The sequence below is a fragment of the Lagenorhynchus albirostris genome, chromosome 20 (assembly GCF_949774975.1).
Source record: "Lagenorhynchus albirostris chromosome 20, mLagAlb1.1, whole genome shotgun sequence".
In the NCBI taxonomy this organism is placed as follows: Eukaryota; Metazoa; Chordata; class Mammalia; order Artiodactyla; family Delphinidae; genus Lagenorhynchus; species Lagenorhynchus albirostris.
This window is the reverse complement of record NC_083114.1, coordinates 28,660,702-28,680,247: the sequence shown is the minus strand read 5'-3', so window position 1 is coordinate 28,680,247 and position 19,546 is coordinate 28,660,702. Positions and strand designations below refer to the sequence as shown.

Genomic DNA, 19,546 nt, shown 5'->3' with positions numbered 1-19,546 from the left:
AAAATCTGTGGGGAAAATGTTAAAAGTCTACAAAGAATGACAGAAACCAGTGACATAAAAAATCACTTGCAAATGTACATACCTGGCTAGAGGGTAAGTCTCATCTCCCATCCCTTCCCACAGTCTGCAGCCACCGCCCCAGTAGCCAATGTTCAGAACGATAATACCTTCCAAATTCGGCAGTTCTACTCGCTCACCATCCAGCTCTAGCTTTAAAGAAATACAAGGAGTAAGTTACTTCAGGGTATGCTACTGCCAGACATACTCACTTAGAATTCCCATCCATTTTCATACACATAAGATGTGACAGCTGGTAGGAAGACTGCTTGCTACTCCTCACTCCAGGTTACCTGGCCTTTCTCACCTGTTCAATGTTTACTGTAATAAATGAATTATAACAAATGAAAATTTCTAAAACCAAGGTCATCAAAGAAATCCTTTTTTGTTGAATCCCCTTATATTTTCAGGTTTTATCTAACTTGCTGTTTTAAGAGCACCTCACACTGTTGACCCCTTCCTCTTTTCCTGAATTATTCTCCTCCTTTGCTTTCTGGGAACCAGACTACTTCTCTGGATGTTCCTCCTCAGTCACTACTCCCAACCTCACGTTGAGGGCATTCCACATAGCTAGGTACTGGGCTCCTTTCTCTTCTCTACACACTCTGGATTGAAATCTGAGCCACTTCTATCTTGCTAATTGCCACCTCTGTGCTGATGGCTCTATTTTGCTTGTCCAGGAAAGTGAACTGGGCTAGATCTATAAATCTAACTGCCCACAAAACACTGCCAACTGACTGTGGCACCTAATCTACTTTGCCAAGAAAGAGTAGCACTCCCCCGCCCCCAATGCCGCAGCCTAACCAGAAACCTGGGAATTATCTTTGACTTCTGTGCCTTTACCCTCCATACCAATTAATCACTAAAAACAACTGATGCTGCTTCTTCTAAGTATCCATCCTTCTCCATCATTCCTGACAGTACCCTAGTCCAGCAGCCCATCGTTTCTCTAGCTTTACTGTCCTCTTACTCATCTCTCAAAGATTGGTTAGATTGACACTTATCCCCTTATTACATCCCTTCAATGGCTTGACTCAGTGCTCATGATGAAATCCAACTTCCTTAACAAGTCACAAGTTCCTCTGTGATCTTGGCCTCTGTCCATCTCTCCAGCCTCAGCTCTCTTATCCCTTTCTCTCCCGCAAGCTATGGTCCAGCTTGAACACACTCAAATATGTCACGTTCTCTCTTGTCTCTGGGCCTCCACACATGCTGTTCTAAGCCTAGAATAATTTTCACCTCTCTTCACTTAGCTAAGTTTTATTTAATTTGCAGACGGCAGCTTGTCACTTCTTCCAGAAAGACTTCCTTGTCAGTCACTTTCCCTAGACAGTTTCCAGTCCCTGGGTTATGTACTGCTCTTAAATATTCCTCTAAGACCGCATATTTTTCTTATCAGATCACTTCTCATGCCATATTGCAATATGATTTAAATGTCTTTCTTCTCTCCAGACTGTAAACTTAGTGAGACCGAGGGATTTATCACTGTACAGCTAGTACCTAGAACAGTGCCTGGCATTTTGTAGGTGGTTTCACAAATAATTTTTGTATAAATAAACTATTAGACCAAAAAAAAAAAAAAGTGCTACCTTGTATGCTTCACTCTACCCCTGCTATCAAAGCCCAGGAAAAAGGAAATATGATAAAGCAGAAGGCAACATTTTTTACGGCAACCCTCGCCATTCCTCCCGTGCCGTGAGCTCAGCGTCTACCTCACCGCAGCAGCCTTCCCTGGTGAGTATACAGTCAGGCTCCTCCCTCTTGGCTCTTTTTTCACTCTTTCCCTAAGTTGTTTATTGTTTGGCTCTTCCCTTCTTACTTTTTTTTTTTTTTGGCTGAGCTATGGTATGTGAGATCTTGGTTCCCCAACCAGGGATCAAACCCACGCCCACTGCAGTGGAAGTGTGGAGTCTTAACCACTGGACTGTGGAGGAAGTCCCCCTTTTTACTTATTTTAGTAGTTCTAGGTTTCTCTGTATTAATGTCTTTGCCATTGCTATTAACCATTACAGATTCTTTTCTGAAGCAAGCAAGAAATACATATAAAACTTTGCCATATCGTGATGTCAGGGGTGCTGTAGCAATAAGCAATCATGAATATCCTATCTTTATTGCTCATACATTTCTATTTTGCTTTAGTATGTAAGAGAGACACATCACAACCATAATAGGAGTTAAACTTTGGACTTAAACTTCCTCTGAGTACATGATGAGTTAGGCACTGTGTCAGAGAACTCACATGGACGCCGTTCAGAGTCTGTCTATGTAACAGACTCTGGAGTTACATAATCCCGGGTTCAAATCCTGGTTACCTATATCCTTGGGCACTTTGTGAATGTGGGCAAGTTATTTAATTTCAAATAGTTTTCTGCGAGATGGGAATATAATAGTACCTGCCTTACAGGCTGTAGTGAGAATTCAGTGGGAAAATGTGTATAAAGCACTTAGTAAAGTGTCTGGTACACAATAAATACTCCCTATGTGTTAGCAAAATATGTTTATAGAAGGTTCACCGTTTTCATTAAAAAAAAGTTCATAATCCGGAGACCACCTAAAAGTTTAAAAGCTTACATATATACACTACCAAACATAAGTTAGATAGCTAGTGGGAAGCAGTCGCATAGCACAGGGAGATCAGCTCGGTGCTTTGTGACAGCCTGGAGGGGTGGGATAGGGAGGGTGGGAGGGAGGGAGATGCAAGAGGGAAGAGATATGGGAACATATGTACATGTATAACTGATTCACTTTGTTATAAAGTTGAAACTAACACACCATTGTAAAGCAATTATACTCCAATAAAGATGTAAAAAAAAAGCTTACCTCAACTTTTTTATTCAAATCTTTACATTCTTGCACTAAACAATCTTTGGTTCCATAAAATAAGTAAACAGCCTATGAGAAATGGACAGAAAATATGATATTAAAGCAATCTAAGAAACCCTGTAAGCAAGAAAAAGACACTGAACCAAAGCTCCCTGATGTGATGGTTGAGTCATGTATCCAGAGAGTGGACTAGATACAGATGGAAGAAGGGGCACCATTACTTCTGAGTTTAATTAGCCCATTTTTTCAGGGGAATGTAGGATGGGGTGGTTTGTGCTTAAATGCTGTTTTCTCCCAGTTTATCCAAAAAGGTACACCTTATAAAGAAATACTGTGTTAAAATTAGAAAATTCCACCTTTTCCTAGTACTTCAGATTACTTAATGAAAGTAACACAGGTAAGTCTAGCAAACATTTTATAATCACTTTTGAATACAGAAAGGTTGATGGAAGCACTGAGATGTTAATTAGCAACTGTATAAACAGCAATTCTTATTGCCTTAGTAACTATATTAATAAAAGAGAGCTATTTGTAAATTTGAAATATTTGTAAAACAGAACCAGGAACAAAACTGTTTTGTATCTATTTTTTGCATCCTATTGCTCAATCACCAAAAGTCATTAAAAAGATTCCAAGACAAAACTTCCACCAAAGGAATCAATTGTACTAGAAACCAGAGATGATCCCAGTTAAAAGTGCAGTAAACAAACGGCTCCTTTTCTTACCTCATCTGCCTTTTAGAGTCTTTTCAGGCCAATGGAATCTAGTTTTCCATTAATGACTTCACCAAAAATTTATCCTGCCTAAATTTATTTCCAATTCTACTTGCCATTTAAGTAAGATAAGCTCTCATATATTCCATTTAGTTGGCATCTAAGCGAAATATGCTGTAAAACATCCCAACTCTGAGTTAAAAAAATTTGGTCGTGGTTATGAAATACTTTAATACATTTAAGGATCTAATTTGACAGTCTTACATAAAACAAAACAGGTAAATGTTTCCATAAGTTAGTTCTATCTCAATCTAGTTGAAAGAGTGCTAGATATAATTGAACTATTGATTTTTACTGTACCTTAGGTGATAAGCAGGAAAGGTTATTTTATCCAACACACCTTATTAAGAATTCTGCTAGAAAACAGAGATGGTGCCTTCTCACGATGAGCGTGAAAATTGAGGGCCATAAGAGCATCAGGTCCAACAGAAAAATAGTTGTTCATTGTGAATTCCTGTGGAAAAGGGTAAAAATAAGCAACAGATTATGCTTCCATCCAAGCCTGTGTTATATAATAAATATGTAAATCTTAGTCTTTGTGTTCTTTATGAAAATTAAGTACTTTCTGCATTCACTTTTTGCGTAGAGTTATTTTATGCTATCCAGTGACGTTTCCAGAGATAAAGCTTCAGTTCAAAGGTTGATCCTATAAGATATAAATTTCACTTTCCATTTCTGGTTAATATGCTACATCTAAATGGCTCTACTTTGCACCCAGGCTTTCCACTCCTGTGTTCCCATTACATTTGCTTTTTACTTCCACTGCAACTCTCAGGCTCTCAGCTTTTTCAGTCTCAATCAGGCTATTGGTCCCCGCTTAACTTATCTTACTTCCCAATCCAGCCTGGATCCCCTCAACCTAGCTGCACTTAATCTTCTTCCTGAGCAGTAAGCTTGCATTTCTGACTTCTTGTTCAGTGGGCCACAGACTCAAGGGTGACATGCCCAAAATCTTAACGCATTTTCTTCCTATTCAAACCTGAAACTCTATTTTTCTTATCCTGGTTAATGTCACTGCTATACATCCCGTCATAAAAACTAGAAATCTGGCAGTAACGTTTTTTCTCGCTTCCCCTGATACCAATCAGCCGCCGAGTCTCGATCAATTCCGCCTCTAAAGCGTCTCTGAATTGTCCTCATCCGAAGATTCCCTTGTTTTGGGTCATAGTGCAGGTTTCTAAGCTATTTTCACACTATCTCCAGAGTATCTTTTTAAAAATACAGATCTGCTATCTCTGTATTGCTATTTACTAACCATGATGTGCATCCTCTCGTCTCTATTTCCTCTACCTGGGAAGCCTTTTGTTCCTTTCTCTGTTGATCTAAATTGTATTTAAATTTTAAGGACCAACTCCCAGGTCACTTCCCCTGAAATATTTCCAGCCTGATCTACCAGGGCAGAACCAGGCACACCCCCAGCCTATTTCATAACCAGCTCCCTAGAGATAAGGACCTGTCGCTGTGTCCCACTACAGCACCACAATGGAAGCACTCCATCATGCTTGTTGAGACCACTCGAAACTGCAGCCCTAAAAACGTACCTTGAGTTTTCTTAAGTTGTAGTATCCTTTATTTGTTACTTGAACTTTCCATCTAAAACAGAAGTTAAAAAAAGAACCAGTATTTATTACCAAATTAACTGCCAATTAACTATAATTATTACCAATCAACTCTGGACACCTGGTAGACGAGGTTGTTCTATTAAAATAGCATTTGGAGAAATAAGCACATTTAAGTGAGTATGTAAGTTTTGAAATGAGTACTCAGCCTAATTTATGACTTCAGTCCTTACCTAACAACAAAATATACAGCAACAAAATAAAACACCAGTATCCATGTATAAGTACAACTAACATAGTTTTTTACCTTTAAATTACATTTAAATTTATAACTACACAAGTTTTCATTTATAATCCAAACAATATTCCCAAAGCTCAAGAAATCTACTTTTGGGGGGAAGTATAACTTACCTATCTAGTTTAACTCCATCTGCTTCCATCACGTTTCTTAAGACTTGTGCAACTGGGATTTCTCCCGCATAGCCTGTACCCCAACCCAAGGTATTAGATAGATCGTTGCCTGTTCCCAGAGGCAAGACTGCAACTTGTGGAATGTATTTCTCTTGTCCCTACAATATAGAAGATATATTTTTGATTTTTCTCTTCAGACTATTTGTAGGGTAATAGTATTTGGTAAAATTTAAAGCCAAAGCAATAAAGATACAAATATAATAATAACTGCTCAATCACAATATTTAAAATTGGCAATGTCTTCTAATATTCATCTGCATAATAAAAAATATAAGCACCAATACTGTATAGTTATCTTAGAAGTGCTTCTGTGAAAGGCAAGTAGGTCTTAAAGATGGATACCTTAATCTTCATTTCATCAACTGCATCCAGGACCCAGCCCACAGTCCCATCCCCTCCACAAACAAGGACTCGAGCTGAGTAATAGGGAAGAAGAGTACAAAGTTGCAGGGCTTTGACAGGGGGAGTTTTAGTAACATCAAAAACCTAGACGTGAAAGAAAAGGAAAAAATTATTTTATCCAACACTGTCATCCATCTGTGAGGATAATTTCCTTCTAGGTGAGTACATAGATATGCATAAATAACAATACTGGCTACAATGCGTTTATCTTTAACAATATGCCAGGCACTATGCCAGACTGTATTCACTGTGGATCATCCCAATGCTGACCCTACAAAGCACGAGTAAACCTCATTCTACTGTCCAGGAAATGGAGGCACAGGAAGGTTAAATAACTTGCCTACGCTTCCTCTGATAATTAGGTGCTGACATACAAATTCAATCCTGTAGTTTATCCACTATACAATACTGCCTCTTTGCTGTTCACATAAAGCCAGGCTGTGCTAAGTTCACCTTTAACTAGTGCTTCATATTTTATACTGGATTCAAAAACTCTATTACTAGTGCAAGTTAGTACCAATTTCTGGAAAACAATTCTGCAATATGCATAAAATAACATAAAGGTGAAAGGATCCTTGATACCTATAATTCTGTAAATGATCTAGGAAAATATTTCAAAAGACAAAAATGTCCTGTGTGTAAAGATATTTAGTGTGGCATTATTTATAATGGCACAACCTTAGAGAGAAACTTGACCTCCAACAGCAGGAGACTGGATATAGATATATCCATTTGATTATTTCTTAGTCATTTCATACACAATTATGAGGACTATGTTGCAACATGGAAAAATATACTTTTAGGTAAAGAAAACAGAATGTAAACTTCTACCTAGATTATTGTTACAAAATGCTAATATGTAAATGCACAGACAATTCATGGAAAGAACATGGACAACTGGAAACAACTGATGTATTTGTGTGGAGATAATGCAGGTGATTTTCTTTCCTTTTATTTTAAAATTTTATTCATTTATTTATTTTGGCTGCGCCACGTGATTTGCAGGATCTTAGTTCCCTGAACAGGGATTGAACCCCAGGCCACGGCAGTGAAAGTGCCGAGTCCTAACAAATGGACAGCCAGGGAACTCCCCTTTCTCTTTCCTTTTAAAATTATTTTTATATTTCCTTAAGTTGTGTAATGTTGAAAGGGAAAATTACAAATTAGAAAGAAAAGTTACTGCATTTATGATTGTTGCACAATGAGTTGTTTAGTTTTTCAAAATAGAAGCCGCTAGCATGTCAGCTCAATCTTAATGGTCTGAGTCTTTTATTCTTACATTTAAAAATGTTGGTGTGCAATTACTCCCAATTTCCAGCAATCACTGTTTTACTCTCTGTTTCTATAGATTTACCCTTTCTGAACATGTCATATAAATGGAATCATACAATATGGGTCCCCTGCATTGGGCTTCTTTCACTCAGCATGTTTTTGAGGTTCATTTATTGTAGTATGTATGTATGTATCAGTAGTTCCTTTTTATCACTGAATATTCTGTTCATATGGGTATATCACATTTTGTTTTATCCAGCCACCGACTGATGGACAGTGGGGTATTTTCACTTTCTGGCTATTATGAATTATGGTGCTATGAACATTTGCATAAAAGTGTTTGTGGGATATATGTTTTTGTTTCCCTTGGGTAGATTCCTAGAAGTTCTAGGGGGTACGGTAAATTTATGTTTGACTTTCTTGTTTTAAAAAAATATCTATTTATTTATTTGGCTGCGCTGGGTCTTAGCTGTGGCACGCGGGATCTTCGTTGCCACATGCAGGATCTTCATTGTGGCGTTGTTGGATCTTTAGTTGCGGTGTGTGGGATCTTTCAGCTGTGGCATGTGGGATCTAGTTCCCTGACCAGGGATCGAACCTGGGCCACCTACACTGGGAGCATGGAGCCTTAGCCACTGGACCACCAGGGAAGTCCCTGTTTGACTTTTTAAGAAATTGTCCAAGTGTTTTCTAAAGTTGCTGCAGCATTTTACATCCCCACCATGAGAACCCCTCTTTCTCCACATATGTGAATGGCTCAATACTTTCATAATTATTATTCTTCCCTACAATCAGATGATTACTGGTTTCAAGCATTAACAGCCATTACAATTTACGGGAAACGTAAAACTAAAAATGAAAAGATTAATACAGAAAGGAAGGTTTTCTCTTTGGTTACCTGTACGGGATTGAGGAGGATCCTGAATTCTCCCAGCAGTCCTTCTCCCATATTAGTTCCACTACGAGAGTTGGCCAGGATTATTAATGGAGTCCACTGCTTTCCAAGCTTAGATGCTAGCTAAAAAAATTAATGTGAGTGAAAAGACCTTAATATCTCAAAGATGGTGAGCAATAAGTGTTTTCATTTCTTAATAACAACAGTGCTGTAAATTTGCTGAGAGAACAACTATCCCAATCGATACAATATAAAAATCAAACAATTCTAAGAATGGTGAAGTTCCTTAGAAATGAACTAATTTCTGCTTAATATATAATTCTCTTCTACATTATTCTAGATAAGTCATCCAGTATACACTTGGATACTCGTGTAAGAAGGAATTCACTAACAAGGCGGCCCATTCCACTACTAAATCAAATTATTAGAAAGTTCTGACTTAAATTGAGTTAAAAATCTGTCTTTCAATAACTTTAATTGTTCTACTTTTTTTTTTTTTTTTGCGGTACGTGGGCCTCTCACTGTTGTGGCCTCTCCCGTTGCGGAGCACAGGCTCCGGACGCGCAGGCTCAGTGGCCATGGCTCACGGGCCCAGCTGCTCCGCGGCATGTGGGATCCTCCTGGACCGGGGCACGAACCCGTGTCCCCCATATCAGCAGGGGGACTCTCAACCACTGTGCCACCAGGGAAGCCCCATTGTTCTACTTTTGATTCCTGAGGCAAGGAATAATTTCATTTGTTCTTCCATATAACTCTTGTGTTCAAACACCTTAAGCATTATATTGTTTATTAGTCTTGTCTCCCAGGCAACACGTTTCAACCCTTCATAGAATGGACATTGATCTTCTCTGCTCTCTTAACCCTGACTGTCCTTTTCTGGATGAATTCTAATTTTCAAGCTTTTTTTTTTTTAATGGGATATTCAGAAATAGATTCAAGAATCCAGAACTGTACAAAGCCCAAAGTCAAATGAAATTAATGTTTCTCTAATCTAACCACTTCTTTCCCCTCCCCTTCTCCTTGTGGATATAACATTAATGAAGATGTTCCACGGTTTTACTTAGTGATTCTCATCCCCTATGATCTCAGATTGAATCCAGATACATAAGCGTTGTCCATTTAAAAAAAAGTATCACAACAACATTAAACATGTTTTAAATTTTAACATCCCTCTTTCCTTTGCAGGAATATTGACAAAGATGACATTTAAGATATAAACTCCGAACTTGGAAAAAACACAATTTAGTTTTAGAATGAAATAGTTTAACTACTCTGGGACATTCAAGCAGGAAATAAATGCAGATTTTACAGTTTTTCCTTCAGAACTACATGAAGACTGAAAGATGTTTGTACCAATTTTCATACACATACATACTGCCAAGTATTGTCAACAGCTTTAATGCTCACCATTATCTGTGGGAGCATCTAACGTGCAACATAAACTTATCTCCAGGCCCCTACGTGAGGTTCCAAACGAAAAAATTCTTTTAGAACAACGTGTGAGGAAAATCTGTTTTCTTTTCACTGACAATAATCATGAATCCCAAATCCGACTGTTCATCAGAATCATCTGAGGACTTAAACAAAATACAGATTCCTGGGACTTACCCTACATCTACTAAATCAAACATGGTGATGGAGGTGGGCTCAGAAGTCTGTATTTTTAAAAAGCTCCTCAAGTGATTTGGACTCAGTGATTTAGGATCCACTAATATAACATATTCCAATTTCCCTTCAGACCTGAAAGAACTCAAGCGCCAAAATTTGCGGCACATCTTTAGCAAGTGGGTAGGGCATTATGGCTTTTACCATAATGATTCTTCTCACACACACAGTTGTGTTTCATACACTGACTTAAATAACATTTTGGAAATTAGTTACATAAGGAAAAGTAAACTCTGATTACCATTGCATAATCTGTTTTTTTGTCTTTACGCATCTGATTAATGGAGGTTAAATAACTTGGTGGAATGATGAGGTTTTTGAATTCTCCAAAATCACACTGTTCATTCTTTAAGCTATTTTTCATACACTCATCATGTACTGTTTTCTGACACCAAATGCACCTGAGGGAAGGAAAAAACAAAGACAATAATTAACTTTAAACCACAATCTTACTCATCTGCAAACCAATCATTTTTGTCAAAAAAAAAAACAAATAGTAATTTCATCACCAATGAAAAAATCTGGCAAATAAAAAATTTATAATTGTATCTGCACAGTGAAAATAGAGCAATAAACTTTTATTTTAATGCCCTTTTTTTTTGGAGGGGCCATGCGGCATGTGGGATCTTAGATCCCTGACCAGGGATCAAAACCGTGCCCCCTGCAGTAGAAGTGCAGAGTTATAACCACTGGACCACCAGGGAAGTCCCTAGAACAATAAACTTTGAGCATACTTGACAGTTTAATCTAACAGTGGTTCTTAAAGTGCGGTCTGGGGAAGATCCTTTCAGGGTGTGTCTGAGGTTAAAATCATTTGAATAATAATATGTTATTTCACCTTCATTCTATCCAAAATATACGGTGGAGTTTTCCGGAAGCTATATGATATGTGCTAAATCAACAGACTGAATGCAGAAGTAGATAGGAGGCGCTAGCTGACTTCCACACCAAAGAAATGTACCAAAAAAGTAAAACGATGCCAATCTTCTCACTAAATTTTCACAAAAATATTTTGTTACCATTATTGTTATTTTTAAAATGAATATTTAAACAATTTCTCAGTTTTAATTTACAACGTGGTAAATATTAGTAGATATAAGCCACATAAACAAAGCTGGTCTAGAACAATGGTTTTGTGTACTATCGATTTGTGCTTTGGCTGGAATAGGTTCGTGAGGCCTAAAGGCCTTCAGCTTAAATGCCCCATTGGCCTGGGTCCTTAAAAGAGTTCCTCAGGGTCCAGTGTGAAAACCGCCTGACTTACAACCATCTGTGAACACTTTAGCAAATATAGTAAAATAGTCAACTTCTTATTGGCAGTTAATATGAAACTAATCTATATGTTTGCATCTGAAGTACAGACAGATATTTATGTTCTAATTTGCCTCTACATTTGAATGCGTGCATGAAACAAGCAGAGAATAGTGCTGGCAAAGGTCCTGGGTTTCTATTATTAATCTACTAAGTATTTAATCCACTCACAGATAAGGCAAATCTGACTGTACAGACAAAAACAGGTCAACAGAAAACAATGGTTATAATTAAATAAATTAATTAAAAATAAAAAGAGGATAAAAACTCTTTCACCCCAAGGTCAACTCTCTTGGACTTCTAAAGTTTTTTTTCAGCTGGATGTTCAGTTTTATCAAGTAATTACTGCTATTAACTCAAGAATCCTATTTACTGCCCAAATTACAATTATCTGCAGGATCTGTTAAAGGGAAAACTGTACATTAACTTGCATGATAACCCTGTTAACACTTGCTTTCAACCTAAGCTTGAGAAACGACGACAGACTGCTAATGCAGCCAAAGTATACCACCTCCACCTACTGCTCTACCGTTAACTTTAAACTAGTATATTATTACTGAAAATAACCTGAAAGGAAACCCACTGAATTATTTCACAATGGTTTCCTCTGGGAAGAAAAATGGGACCGAGGGATGAGAAGAACATTCTCTTTTTACTCTATGTTCTTTGGTATTGCTTGAGTTTCTAAACACCAGTATGTATTCATGAACTACTTGTATAAATTTTTAAAACTGTATTTTAGATGATATTGGCTTATGCTTTAGAATTTAGAAAATACAGAAAGACATAAAAGTCATCCAGAGACAGTTACTCTTAACTTTTTGATGTATTTATTCTCAGTTTTACAGTCCCTATATGCTTATTTTTCAGGTTAGGGATATGATGTATTTTTATATATATATCTGGACCGTACTTTTCTTTGGAAATTGTATCATGAATTCTGTCCTATGCCATTAAGTATTTTTTAAAAAACATGGTTTGTTAAGAATATTAATATCATATCACATGGATATATCATAATTTTTTGTGAATTGATTCATGGTCTATATTCATCTTTTACTAGGTTTTAATAACTGCATGTACTTTTAATTTATATAGGATATCAACTTCTTTTCTGTCATAGTTATTGCAAACATTTCAGTTTTCTCTTAAATTTACCTTTTAATGTACTTTAGTTTATTTTTTGCTAGACAGATCTGTATTTCCCTTTGTGGTTTATTTAAATGCTTTCATGCTCTGAAGTCCTTTACCTTTCCAAATTAGATATTTGCCTATAGCTATTCCCCCCTCACACTTGTTTTCATATTTATGCCTTTAATTCAGTGCTTCTTAACCTTCTGGGGCTACAGATTCCACTGAGAAGCTCATGTAAGTGTCAGGCTTCCTGGAACCTTATCTATCTATGAAGTAAGAATTCCTGCTTCAATCCATCTGGAGTTATTTTGGTATAGAGTGTGATATGAAGAGTCAACTTTTATTTCCTCAAAGAGCACATGTCCTAGCATGATTTATAAAGTAATCTTTTCTATCCCACTGATTTGTGACACCTTTATCATTTAATAAGTTCTCATAAATTTCAGAAAAGACTCTTAACCAAGGTGATGGCTATTATCAGCCTTTGCTCTGTAAAGGTAAAGCCAAAATACTTACTCCTTATTCAGCTTTATATTTTTCCTGAGAAATACCACAATCAAAATCGAGACCTGTTCTCGATATATATTTTGTAATTGGTATTTTATTTGACCTAGATTTCAAACCTGATGGGAAAATAAGACATTACTAATAATGTCTTGATACTTAGTTTTAGCAGTCATGTCTTTGAGTGATTGTTTATGATCTTTATTCTTTCCCCAACTTTTTATTTTGAAAAATTTTAAACCTACACAGAAGTCAAAAGAATAGCAAAATGAATACCCTTAAACCAACCCTTAACTCTGATTCTTAAGTAACATTTTCTCCCACATTTTCTTTCTCTCTTTCAAAATAAACTCATATTTTGCTAAATCATTTGAAAGTAAATTATGGACATTATGAGATTTGACCTTTCAATACTTCAGCAAGTATTTCCAAAACACAATGATAGTCTCCTTGCTTTTATACACACACACACACACACACACACACACACACACACACAATTTAATTTTTATTGGAGTATAGTTGATTTCCAATGTTGTGTTAGTTTCAGGTGTACAGCAAAGTGAATCAGTTATACATATATCCACTCTTTTTTAGATTCTTTTCCCATATAGGCCATTACAGAGTAGTACTGAGTGGAGTTCCCTGTGCTATACAGTAGGTTCTTATTAGTTCCTTGCTTTTTTAAGTGTTTTTGCAGTAAAAAAATTTTTTTTACAGGAACACAGGTAAGCCTACCACCTATATTCCAACATTAATATATTAACTGTAATTGCTTTGTTTCATTTCTATCCATTAATCTATTTTATTTTTGGTGCATTAAACATAAATCGCAGACATTAGAATATCTCTTAAACACCTCAGCAAGCAGGCATATCATTACCTTGAGTTCACTATTTGTTTATAGGTTTTTTCTTTCAATGTAAAATTTATATACGATGAAATGTACAAATATGTACATCTGCTGAGTTTTGACAAGTAAACATAATTATGTAACTTATCCTTATGAAGACACAGAACATTACCCTATGTGCCATTCTTGTGCAGGGGTATGACTGTTTTATTAAAAAAAAAAAAAGTCTTCTCTAAAGTTACCTGTTCACAATAGCTCTCTTCTTTAGTATGCTGGAAGAGGCAACAGAATTATATGTGAAGCTGAGATGGTCATCTATGAAATTCACACTAGAATGGGGTTGGCAAACTACAAATACATCTGCCTCCTAATTCTGTGAATAAGTTTTATTGGAATATAGCTACGCCATTCATTTATGTGCTGTCTGTTGCTAGTTTTGTACTATGATGGACGGTAGAGTGAAGTAATTATAACAGACCATATGGTCTGCAAAGCCTGAAATACTTAGTTTGGCTCTTTATAGAAAAAGTATGCTCACCTCTGCTCCAGAAGATAATTTGGTATCCTTTCATTGTTTCAGATAATTAATGAAATGAATAAACATTAGAATCCAGAATCATAAAGTTTAAGATCAAAGCCTAGAGTAAAGCTGCCAATGTAATTACCTTCCAAGAGTCAGAAGCCTGTTTTATTAATCACTGTGTGTGTGTGTGTGTGTGTGTGTGTGTGTGTGTGTGTGGAGGGGGGCGTAATGAAGAAAAGGCCTTATAAATAAAAGGTTTTTTAATAAATAAAAAAGCGTTTTATAAAGGTTTTTATAAATAAAAATACAATATAAACCAAAAAGTTTTCTTAATGAGAGACAGAACACTATAAGGAACAAAGGTTTACTCAATAAACATAATGAATACTTAAAAATAGAACCTGATTTCCTATTTTAGTCAGAATAGAGGTTAGAAGAAACAAAAGAAGTGTGGGGAGCAGTGATAAGGTGATACTAGGTGCAGACATACTCTGCCGTGGTTGGGGCAGAGGCAGGAAAACACAGAAAAGAAAGAAGCCTACAGGGAAAACAGGATCCAGCACAGTGCCTGGCACAAAATATATGCTTAATATGTGAAAACTGAATAATGACAGTGAGTATAAATGAAAAGTCCTTTGTCACTTATTCTGTAGCCTTTAAAATCAGTTACCACCTGTCACATGGCCCTTCAAAATGCGACCTTGTTGAACAGTCTTCACAGTTCACTTGAAATCTTAGACTTCCCAAGAATGTGACGCAGGCACAGAAGGAGCCCTCCCCAGGGCTGGATAAAATCCAGAGAGGGACAGTCTGGTCTGTGTTTAAAGGTTGTAAATATTTATTCTGTTCCTTTTTCCAAAATATCTCATTCCTACAGAAGGTTACAGCAGACTGTAATCCTGCATAAAATTATCTGCTAAAATAAATCAGAATATTATAAAATACATACTACTTCAGGACACTGTGCTCTCTTCTCCTGGGAATGATAAACACTTCCTAAATTATACAGGAACCATTTTTACCATGGGTGAGGAGTTCCAGCATGCTGGGAACAGACTGCTCAGTAACCAGTAAGAACAAGCTAAGGCAGAAAAGGAGACCTTTCACTGCCATGTTCACTGTGCTCAAAGGAGGGAACACAAAATTAAGGACAGAGGCTCATGTTTAAGAAGTACATAAATATAGCAGTGGTTCTTAAACTTTAGAATTATCTGCAGGGCCTGTTAGGCAAAGATTGTTGGTTGCCAGCCCAAGTTTCTGATTCAGTGTGTCTGGACTGGGGCTAACACTGCCAGGAAAAATAGAAGATGCTCAGTTAAATGTGAATTACAGATAAACAACAAACAATTTTTGGTCTAAGTATGTCTCAAATACTGTAAACATTTTATTTTGTATTAAATACAAATATTTTATTTAGTGTGTAAATCTAAATCTGTGTTAGAATTTGCATTTGTAACAAGTTTCCAAGTGATACTGATGCTGCTGGTCTGGGGACCTTACTTTGAGAACTACTGAGATATAGGATATGATGTCATCATTAAGAAGGAAAAATTGGGGGCAGGGGTGAGTAGATTAGGGAAGTGTTCCTGGAGTAAAGGGCACAAGATGAGTCATTAGGATGCCTAGAGGGACTTCCCTCGTGGTCCAGTGGTTAAGACTCTGCACTTTCAATGCAGGGGGCCAGGGTTCGACCCCTGGTCAGGGAACTAGATCCTGCATGCCGCAACTAAGACACAGCACAGCCAAATAAATTAAAAAAAAAAAATCTTTGAAGGATGCCTAGAAGCTAGCCAGGAGGAGGATACTTAAGCCTCGAGAAAAAAAAGGGTAGTATGAAAAGGGTATTTAAAGGAAACCACAACCAGCCTGATGTTGCTGGTGCATAAAGTTTAATGCAGATGGTGGTAGATAAGACTAGACAGGCAGGCAGGGTCCAGAGAGCACGAGGACCTTGTATACCACGTTAAGCACTTGGAGTTAACACTGAAAGACCATCACTTTAAGTGATGGGGGTAATTGAAGCGTTTTAAACAGAGCAGAAACCCCAATCAGATATGCATTTCTAGAAAGATCATTTGGTTGGAGAATCAGAGCATTATGATTATTTGTTAAGGAGTATATGAAATGCAGTTAAGATATTTATAGAAGCCATTTTAATCTAATTCTGCACAGACACAAAGAAGGGAAGGAAATAAAACAATATTCAATTCATGCCTTCTTTCCAACTAATCCCAATTCTCCAAGACTGAAGCTTAACTAGGGAGACAATTATGAAATTTTTTAAAAGACACTGGTAACCTAGCTCTCACTGATGCCAAAAAGACATCTAAATTTGAAAGATATCAAGTAAAAATGGTTATAAATCTCTGTAGTTGTTTAAAGTATATATTTTGGTAACTTTTAAAGTCTAAATCTTAAGTATAAAATTATTTAAAATAAGATTTAAAAATAATTGTTGATATAACAATGCTCATGCTAATTAAAAAAAGGATTTTTAAATAAAATAAACAAAATATAATCAAAAAAGTAACTTGCTATCTCATGCCAGCTTTCTATTTCTGTTCTTAAATATGTTTAGGGACTTTTCAACTTGTCAGAAACAAAACCCATCACAATGAAGATGTCCAGACTTAAGGCAGAGAAGAGGCTAGGGGTTAGTATTCCTAACCCTGTACTGGGGGTTAGAAATCCAGGATGCCAGTTCTACTTTACCACTGAGTAAATTTCTCTGAACTATCAAATTCTCTCAAATGAGTTAGAACAGATAATCTGCAAAGCAGCATCCCCTTTTATTACCAACCTCTAACATGAGGAAAGGACATCTTCACCTATTTTCAGACAACATTTAAGAACACAAATGTGTTGTCCAGTGTGTATTTAAAAGCGATTAAAATATTCTTGGATTAATCAAAGTCACTTGTCTAAGATGCTACAGGTCCTGAAACACCATCTGGCAAAAGGAGTGTTCTTTTGCAGTGTATTTCACTATAGCACCGAATATAGATTAGAAAAGATACTTAAAGTGCTCCTCTGGAATGACACTTGTTTTCATTGTACATTCATAACACAACACCCAGGATGAATCAGTTTTGAGACTCTAGGGAAAAGTTAATTTGTTCATACTTCATTTTTTCTCATGCAAAATGGAGCTAAACAATAGAAACAAAAGCTAAAATATAACATACAGTGGCCATAAAGTATGTGGCACTTAGAGACCTCTGGATGAAAGTTAAGAGCCAAGTTTTATTACCCAAAAGGGCAAGTTGGCTAAGGAGTGTAGGCTAGATGAATCAACGAGGCAAATGACTATTGCAAAGCTGCCTCACTGTATATAATACCAGGGCTATTTATTAGCTTGTGTCCTCTAAGTGGGCAGTTGAGGCCATTTGTGGAGATCAAAGCAGGCTGCTACGCCCACTCTTTGAAATCCTGACTCCCTCCAAGCATTGTGGGACAATCAGTACCCACAAAGGCCGTACCTGTAATCGCAGAGCTTGGGTTGACTGCCGCATTGCTGCTTGCAAACCACACAGTAACTGCACAGGGGCACGTTGCCCCGGATCCAGTGGTGGTGCATGGCGTCCAAGGCCTTGCTGTCATTCTTGAGCATGATCTCCTTGCAGTGAAAGCGCTTGTCGGCCTTCTTGAGGCAGCCCTCGTCCACGCGCAGCCCGCAGCAGTCGCAGAAGGCGCCCTGCAGGATGTGCTGCGCGCACACGCAGCAGTAGGTGGGATGGCTGAACAGGTCCGTGTCGCGCCACCCATGCTTGCTCTTGCGGAAGATGTCCCTGCGGTGCAGCTGCCGGCGCGACCGCTGGAGGCTGCACCAGAAGGTGATGAACACGGGCAGCAGCACCGAGCACAGCGTCCACAGGACCAGGTGCCCGTCCGCAAACAGGCCCTCGTAAGGCGCCGGCCGCTTCTCCCCTTCCATCTTCCCCAAGGTCTATTTCTAACTAGGAGAGACACGGGCGGGTCCACCTCGGGCTCGCTGTCCCCGTCCCGCCCTCCTTCCTGCCTTTCAGGGGATCCCAAAAGCGCCGTCGGCCCAGGTGGCTCCGCTCTCTCCAAGGAGGGGCACGCGCGCCGTCTTCCCCGCGGCGCGACCCCAGTGCCTCCGGGTGGCCGCGCCGCGGACCTGCGGCGCCGAGGGGGCGGCGCCCAGGGCTGTCACGCTCCGTCCCCTCCCTTCTCCTTGGGCCCGGCCACCGCCTCCTCACCTCGTCCGGCACCGGGAAAGGCGCAATCACAATGTACAGGCTGCCCCCACGGGAAGGCCAGTGCGGCGCCCACTCTTTGGGCGCGACAGCGCGCGTGGGCCGCACGGAGCCTGCTAGCGCCCGTAACCATTAGCCCACACCCAGCAAATATACGCGTACTGCAGCTCCTGGGCCCGCGCGGCCTCCCTCAGGCCCGCCCCCGCCCACCGCGCGGCCCCGCCCCTCTCGCGAGGCCTCGGGGGCCAGGGCCCCGGCCCCACCCGCCCCTCCGGCCCTACCTAGTCTGGGGCGGTGGCGCGGCTCCCGGGGCCAGGTTTCGGGCCTTCCTCGCACCCTCGCGCCACCAGGAGGCCTGCGGGGTCGTGCGGACGCCACTGGAGCTGCCCGGGTCCACTGGAGCCGCGGGCGAGGGCGGGGCCTGCGGCTAGAGCTCGGCGGCTGGACTGAGTGTAATATGCGACCGGAAGGCCGAGAGGCCTGCGGCGGCAGGGCCTTGGGGAGGGGGAGGAGGAGGAGGAGCAGGATGGGAAGGGCGGCCCCCGTGGGCGTGGCTTAGGGAGAACAGTGGGCGGAGTAACAATTAGGTGGGGGCGTTACAGAGGATGGATGGTTGAGTCTTCTGAGTCTGTAATCAGCGAGAGTTGTAGCATGAATGATTTACACAGTATAAATTAACCTTTTCTGTGACTTCCAGCCTCACTGGTGGAGGTGGGAGCTGGCGCAGTTTTGAAAGTTGTAAGGGAGAAAACTGGCAGTTTTGAGAGTGTTATGTTCTGATAGAACAGGACAATCCAAGTAAAAAATTGGTAGCTGTCATCTGCGCTCCCGCTACTTACTAAACAGAAAGCTGAGGGCTTACTATGTGCGAAGCACTGTGCGAAGAGCCCCAGCTCTCCCAGAGTGCCAGGACTGTTGAAACATGCCTAACAAGAAGGATTTATTAGCCCTGTTTGTAATGGCTTACTGCACCCCAGCTTCAATCTCTGCACTACCACGCGCCATGCTAAATTTATCATCCCCATTTTACAGATGAGGAAAACAGAGGTACATGATTGTTGTCACAAACCCAGTGTTGGGGCTGAGA

The 19,546-nt window shown here is 39.2% G+C and overlaps 1 protein-coding gene across 1 annotated transcript; it reads right to left on the bottom strand.

Moving 5' to 3' along the window:
- Nucleotides 1-27: 27 nt before the first annotated feature.
- On the bottom strand, nucleotides 28-18,859 carry DGKE (diacylglycerol kinase epsilon). The gene is made up of 10 exons (XM_060134698.1): nucleotides 18,741-18,859; nucleotides 17,722-18,198; nucleotides 10,159-10,318; nucleotides 8,256-8,375; nucleotides 6,026-6,169; nucleotides 5,624-5,781; nucleotides 5,195-5,246; nucleotides 3,994-4,107; nucleotides 2,878-2,949; nucleotides 28-210 (listed from the first exon to the last, which is right to left on the bottom strand). Exons 2-10 carry the CDS (start codon nucleotides 18,174-18,176, stop codon nucleotides 28-30), a joined length of 1,458 nt encoding a protein of 485 aa, XP_059990681.1. The 5' UTR covers nucleotides 18,177-18,198; nucleotides 18,741-18,859.
- Nucleotides 18,860-19,546: the final 687 nt, after the last annotated feature.

Coding starts and splice junctions, on each gene's coding strand:
- DGKE (XM_060134698.1), bottom strand. CDS start 18,176: ATGGAAGGGGAGAAGCGGCCGGCGCCTTACGAGGGCCTGTTTGCGGAC. Junction 10,319..17,721: donor CCCAAGCTCTGCGATTACAG/GTACGGCCTTTG, acceptor TCCTTCCCTCAG/GTGCATTTGGTGTCAGAAAA. Junction 6,170..8,255: donor TCCTCCTCAATCCCGTACAG/GTAACCAAAGAG, acceptor TTTCACGTCTAG/GTTTTTGATGTTACTAAAAC.